The sequence below is a fragment of the Oncorhynchus keta genome, chromosome 23, assembly GCF_023373465.1.
Source record: "Oncorhynchus keta strain PuntledgeMale-10-30-2019 chromosome 23, Oket_V2, whole genome shotgun sequence".
In the NCBI taxonomy this organism is placed as follows: Eukaryota; Metazoa; Chordata; class Actinopteri; order Salmoniformes; family Salmonidae; genus Oncorhynchus; species Oncorhynchus keta.
Window position 1 is genome coordinate 2,006,628 of NC_068443.1, and position 6,739 is coordinate 2,013,366.

The 6,739-nt window shown below is 49.8% G+C and overlaps 1 protein-coding gene and 1 long non-coding RNA gene across 3 annotated transcripts in view; one reads left to right on the forward strand and one right to left on the reverse strand.

Annotated features, from left to right (window-relative positions):
* The window catches only part of LOC118380165 (band 4.1-like protein 3), a 159,232-nt gene that overhangs the window by 20,182 nt on the left and 132,311 nt on the right, over positions 1-6,739 (reverse strand). For both annotated transcript variants that reach the window (XM_052475957.1, XM_052475956.1), the window contains one exon: positions 4,160-4,222. In XM_052475957.1, coding sequence (XP_052331917.1) covers positions 4,160-4,222 — 63 coding nt within the window. The remainder of the gene's footprint in view (positions 1-4,159; positions 4,223-6,739) is intronic.
* On the forward strand, positions 49-3,812 carry LOC127910878 (uncharacterized). Its single transcript, XR_008076507.1, has 3 exons — positions 49-1,130; positions 2,410-2,574; positions 3,461-3,812. It is a non-coding gene; the product is annotated as an uncharacterized LOC127910878 (long non-coding RNA).

The following is a 6,739-nucleotide window of genomic DNA, read 5'->3' on the forward strand; positions in this document are numbered from 1 at the left end:
GTGTAGAGGCGGCAGGGTAGGCTAGTGGTTAGAGTGTAGAGGTGGCAGGGTAGCCTAGTGGTTAGAGTGTAGAGGTGGCAGGGTAGCCTAGTGGTTAGAGTGTAGAGGTGGCAGGGTAGCCTAGTGGTTAGAGTGTAGAGGTGGCAGGGTAGCCTAGTGGTTAGAGTGTAGAGGTGGCAGGGTAGCCTAGTGGTTAGAGTGTAGAGGAGGCAGGGTAGCCTAGTGGTTAGAGTGTAGAGGTGGCAGGGTAGCCTAGTGGTTAGAGTGTAGAGGTGGCAGGGTAGCCTAGTGGTTAGAGTGTAGAGGTGGCAGGGTAGCCTAGTGGTTAGAGTGTAGAGGTGGCAGGGTAGCCTAGTGGTTAGAGTGTAGAGGTGGCAGGGTAGCCTAGTGGTTAGAGTGTAGAGGTGGCAGGGTAGCCTAGTGGTTAGAGTGTAGAGGTGGCAGGGTAGCCTAGTGGTTAGAGTGTAGAGGTGGCAGGGTAGCCTAGTGGTTAGAGTGTAGAGGTGGCAGGGTAGCCTAGTGGTTAGAGTGTAGAGGTGGCAGGGTAGCCTAGTGGTTAGAGTGTAGAGGAGGCAGGGTAGCCTAGTGGTTAGAGTGTAGAGGTGGCAGGGTAGCCTAGTGGTTAGAGTGTAGAGGTGGCAGGGTAGCCTAGTGGTTAGAGTGTAGAGGTGGCAGGGTAGCCTAGTGGTTAGAGTGTAGAGGTGGCAGGGTAGCCTAGTGGTTAGAGTGTAGAGGTGGCAGGGTAGCCTAGTGGTTAGAGTGTAGAGGTGGCAGGGTAGCCTAGTGGTTAGAGTGTAGAGGTGGCAGGGTAGTCTAGTGGTTAGAGTGTAGAGGAGGCAGGGTAGCCTAGTGGTTAGAGTGTAGAGGCGGCAGGGTAGCCTAGTGGTTAGAGTGTAGAGGCGGCAGGGTAGCCTAGTGGTTAGAGTGTAGAGGCGGCAGGGTAGCCTAGTGGTTAGAGTGTAGAGGCGGCAGGGTAGCCTAGTGGTTAGAGTGTAGAGGCGGCAGGGTAGCCTAGTGGTTAGAGTGTAGAGGCGGCAGGGTAGCCTAGTGGTTAGAGTGTAGAGGCGGCAGGGTAGGCTAGTGGTTAGAGTGTAGAGGCGGCAGGGTAGCCTAGTGGTTAGAGTGTAGAGGTGGCAGGGTAGCCTAGTGGTTAGAGTGTAGAGGTGGCAGGGTAGCCTAGTGGTTAGAGTGTAGAGGTGGCAGGGTAGCCTAGTGGTTAGAGTGTAGAGGTGGCAGGGTAGCCTAGTGGTTAGAGTGTAGAGGAGGCAGGGTAGCCTAGTGGTTAGAGTGTAGAGGTGGCAGGGTAGCCTAGTGGTTAGAGTGTAGAGGTGGCAGGGTAGCCTAGTGGTTAGAGTGTAGAGGTGGCAGGGTAGCCTAGTGGTTAGAGTGTAGAGGTGGCAGGGTAGCCTAGTGGTTAGAGTGTAGAGGTGGCAGGGTAGCCTAGTGGTTAGAGTGTAGAGGTGGCAGGGTAGCCTAGTGGTTAGAGTGTAGAGGTGGCAGGGTAGCCTAGTGGTTAGAGTGTAGAGGTGGCAGGGTAGCCTAGTGGTTAGAGTGTAGAGGTGGCAGGGTAGCCTAGTGGTTAGAGTGTAGAGGTGGCAGGGTAGCCTAGTGGTTAGAGTGTAGAGGAGGCAGGGTAGCCTAGTGGTTAGAGTGTAGAGGTGGCAGGGTAGCCTAGTGGTTAGAGTGTAGAGGTGGCAGGGTAGCCTAGTGGTTAGAGTGTAGAGGTGGCAGGTAGCCTAGTGGTTAGAGTGTAGAGGTGGTAGGGTAGTCTAGTGGTTAGAGTGTAGAGGTGGCAGGGTAGCCTAGTGGTTAGAGTGTAGAGGTGGCAGGGTAGCCTAGTGGTTAGAGTGTAGAGGTGGCAGGGTAGCCTAGTGGTTAGAGTGTAGAGGTGGCAGGGTAGCCTAGTGGGTAGAGTGTAGAGGTGGCAGGGTAGCCTAGTGGTTAGAGTGTAGAGGTGGCAGGGTAGCCTAGTGGTTAGAGTGGAGGGTTGGCAGGTACCTAGTGGTTAGAGTGTAGAGGTGGCAGGGTAGCCTAGTGGTTAGAGTGTAGAGGTGGCAGGGTAGCCTAGTGGTTAGAGTGTAGAGGTGGCAGGGTAGCCTAGTGGTTAGAGTGGAGGGTTGGCAGGTAGCCTAGTGGTTAGAGTGTAGAGGAGGCAGGTACCTAGTGGTTAGAGTGTAGAGGTGGCAGGGTAGCCTAGTGGTTAGAGTGTAGAGGTGGCAGGGTAGCCTAGTGGTTAGAGTGTAGAGGTGGCAGGGTAGCCTAGTGGTTAGAGTGGAGGGTTGGCAGGTAGCCTAGTGGTTAGAGTGTAGAGGAGGCAGGTACCCTAGTGGTTAGAGTGTAGAGGTGGCAGGGTAGCCTAGTGGTTAGAGTGTAGAGGTGGCAGGGTAGCCTAGTGGTTAGAGTGTAGAGGCGGCAGGGTAGCCTAGTGGTTAGAGTGTAGAGGCGGCAGGGTAGCCTAGTGGTTAGAGTGTAGAGGCGGCAGGGTAGCCTAGTGGTTAGAGTGTAGAGGCGGCAGGGTAGCCTAGTGGTTAGAGTGTAGAGGCGGCAGGGTAGCCTAGTGGTTAGAGTGTAGAGGTGGCAGGGTAGCCTAGTGGTTAGAGTGTAGAGGTGGCAGGGTAGCCTAGTGGTTAGAGTGTAGAGGTGGCAGGGTAGCCTAGTGGTTAGAGTGGAGGGTTGGCAGGTAGCCTAGTGGTTAGAGTGTAGAGGAGGCAGGTACCTAGTGGTTAGAGTGTAGAGGTGGCAGGGTAGCCTAGTGGTTAGAGTGTAGAGGTGGCAGGGTAGCCTAGTGGTTAGAGTGTAGAGGTGGCAGGGTAGCCTAGTGGTTAGAGTGTAGAGGTGGCAGGGTAGCCTAGTGGTTAGAGTGGAGGGTTGGCAGGTAGCCTAGTGGTTAGAGTGTAGAGGAGGCAGGTACCCTAGTGGTTAGAGTGTAGAGGTGGCAGGGTAGCCTAGTGGTTAGAGTGTAGAGGTGGCAGGGTAGCCTAGTGGTTAGAGTGTAGAGGTGGCAGGGTAGCCTAGTGGTTAGAGTGTAGAGGTGGCAGGGTAGCCTCGTGGTTAGAGTGTAGAGGTGGCAGGGTAGCCTAGTGGTTAGAGTGTAGAGGTGGCAGGGTAGCCTAGTGGTTAGAGTGTAGAGGTGGCAGGGTAGCCTAGTGGTTAGAGTGTAGAGGTGGCAGGGTAGCCTAGTGGTTAGAGTGTAGAGGTGGCAGGGTAGCCTAGTGGTTATAGTGTAGAGGTGGCAGGGTAGCCTAGTGGTTAGAGTGTAGAGGTGGCAGGGTAGCCTAGTGGTTAGAGTGTAGAGGTGGCAGGGTAGCCTAGTGGTTAGAGTGTAGAGGTGGCAGGGTAGCCTAGTGGTTAGAGTGTAGAGGTGGCAGGGTAGCCTAGTGGTTAGAGTGTAGAGGTGGTAGGGTAGCCTCGTGGTTAGAGTGTAGAGGTGGCAGGGTAGCCTAGTGGTTAGAGTGTAGAGGTGGCAGGGTAGCTTAGTGGTTAGAGTGTAGAGGCGGCAGGGTAGCCTAGTGGTTAGAGTGTAGAGGTGGCAGGGTAGCGTAGTGGTTAGAGTGTAGAGGTGGCAGGGTAGCCGAGTGGTTAGAGTGTAGTGGTGGCAGGGTAGTGGTTAGAGTGTAGAGGTGGCAGGGTAGCCTAGTGGTTAGAGTGTAGAGGTGGCAGGGTAGCCTAGTGGTTAGAGTGTAGAGGTGGCAGGGTAGCCTAGTGGTTAGAGTGTAGAGGTGGCAGGGTAGCCTAGTGGTTAGAGTGTAGAGGTGGCAGGGTAGCCTAGTGGTTAGAGTGTAGAGGTGGCAGGGTCGCCTAGTGGTTAGAGTGTAGAGGTGGCAGGGTCGCCTAGTGGATAGAGTGTAGAGGTGGCAGGTAGCCTAGTGGTTAGAGCGTTGGACTAGTAACCGGAAGGTTGCAAGTTCAAATCCCTGAGCTGACAAGGTACAAATCTGTCGTTCTACCCCTGAACAGGCAGTTAATCCACTGTTCCTAGGCCGTCATTGAAAATAAGAATTTGTTCTTAACTGACTTGCATAGTTAAATAAAGGTAAAATAAAAAATCTGTTTGGGCTTCTTCAGGTCAATTTCCTACAAATCTACTAATTATTTGTCATTCTATTCGGGCCCCCAGACCATCAAACTCAATTTAAAAACAAAAAAGAGAGATATTCACCGTAGGTGCTGTCTCAGGTGCTTCTTGGCTTCCTCCTGTTTCCTCCTCCTCTCCAGCTGAGCTCTGTGAGGAACAAGAGTGCTGTCATGTTACTGGACCTCTTGGTAGAATCACAGTAGCTGACCTTACAGTAAAGACACATAGACACATTTAACAAAAGGCGATCTTTAACACACCTGTTGAGAAAGCAGGCTCATTAAAACTGATTTAGCACAATGGATATTAGAAGAGCTTCTACAAATATATATCTTGTTTTTCCTGGGAAACAACATGACTGATGCGGCTGATGTTTCTATGACGACCAGAGAGCAGTGGTCACCGTGGTAACAGAGGAGGGGACCCATCCCAGCGAAGACTGATGGACAGACAGGGAGAAAGGGAGTGAGAAGAGGAGAGAGAGAGAAGGGGAGAGAGAATGGGCGATAGAAGGAGAGAGAGAAGGAGAGAGAAGGGGAGAGAAGGGGAGAGAGAAGGGGAGAGAGAAGGGGAGAGAAGGGGAGAGAAAGAGAGAGAGAAGGAGAGAGAAGGAGAGAGAAGGAGAGAGAAGGAGAGAGAAGGGGAGAGAGAAGGGGAGAGAAGGAGAGAGAAAGAGAGGGAGAGAGAAGGAGAGAGAAGAACAGAGAGGAGAAAAAAGGAGAAAAATAAGGGGAGAGAGAAGAGAGAGAAAGGAGGGAGGAGAGAGAGAAGGAGAGGGAAGAGAGAGAAGAGGAGAGAGAGAAGGAGAGATAGAAGGGGAAAGAAGGAGAGAGAAGGAGAGATAGGAGAGAGCGAAGGAGAGATAGAAGGGGAGAGAGGAGAGAAGGAGAGAAGGAGAGAGAGGAGAGAGAAGAGAGAGAAAGGGGAGATGAGAGAGAGAAGGGGAGAGAAGGAGAGAGAAAAGAGACATAAGGGGAGAGAGAATGAGAAAGAGGAGAGATAGAAGGGGAGAGCAAAGGGGAGATAGGAGAGAGAAAGGGGAGAGGAGAGAGAGGAGATAAGGAGAGTCAGAACTAACACCGAGAGGAAATCAGGAAGATAATATATACTGAACGTTACAGATAGGAATGAGAAAGAGGAGAGGAAAGAGATTTTTCTCATGGTATAATACAATATAGACCCATACAATGTTTCTGGGGGCATTCAATAGCGTTTAGAGGATTGACGAGGTGCACTGTGGGAAAAGCCGCAGCAAATGGCAACAGGCCAGGGAGAGATAACACTTCTAGTGTACGATGTCATTGCTTCAAGACTGGTAACACCCGAGAGAAACAAAATGGTGCTGAGCAGCAAAACACCTGACTAGGAATCTACAAGATACAGTACATTACCCACCTGACTAGGAATCTACAAGATACAGTACATTACCCACCTGACTAGGAATCTACAAGATACAGTACATTACCCACCTGACTAGGAATCTACAAGATACAGTACATTACCCACCTGACTAGGAATCTACAAGATACAGTACATTACCCACCTGACTAGGAATCTACAAGATACAGTACATTACCCACCTGACTAGGAATCTAAAAATCACTGAAGCTGGAGTCTTATATCTCCCTCATTAACTTTAAGCACCAGCTGTCAGAGCAGCTCACAGATCACCCACCTGTACAGGAATTGCAAAAATCATCTGTAAGCTGGAGTCTTATATCTCATCTGTAAATAGCACCATCTGTAAGCAGCTCACAGATCACTGCACCTGTACACAGCCCATCTGTAAATAGCCCATCTATAAATAGCCCATCTGTAAATAGCCCATCCAACTACCTCATCCCCATATTGTTATTTTTTGTCTCCTTTGCACCCCAGTATCTCTACTTGCATTCATCTTCTGCACGTCTATCACTCCAGTGTTAATTGCTAAATTGTAATTATTTTGCCACTATGCCCTATTTATTGCCTTACCACCCTAATCTTACTACATTTGCACACACTGTACATAGACTTTTGCTACTGTGTTATTGACTGTACGTTTGTTTATGTGTAACTCTGTGTTGTTGTTTTTGTCGCACTGCTTTGCTTTATCTTGGCCAGGTCGCAGTTGTAAATGAGAACCTGTTCTCAACTGGCCTACCTGGTTAAATAAAGGTGTTCTCAACTAGCCTACCTGGTTAAATAAAGATGTTCTCAACTGGCCTACCTGGTTAAATAAAGATGTTCTCAACTGGCCTACCTGGTTAAATAAAGATGTTCTCAACTGGCCTACCTGGTTAAATAAAGATGTTCTCAACTGGCCTACCTGGTTAAATAAAGATGTTCTCAACTAGCCTACCTGGTTAAATAAAGATGTTCTCAACTGGCCTACCTGGTTAAATAAAGATGTTCTCAACTGGCCTACCTGGTTAAATAAAGATGTTCTCAACTGGCCTACCTGGTTAAATAAAGATGTTCTCAACTGGCCTACCTGGTTAAATAAAGGTTAAATAAATAAAAACATTTTTTTAAAAAAGGACTCCCAATCACAGCCGGTTGTAATATAGCCTGGAAACGAACCAGGGTCTGTAGTAAGCATTAGATACAGCGCAGTAAGCATTAGATACAGTGCAGTAAGCATCAGATACAGGGCAGTAAGCATTAGATACAGTGCAGTAAGCA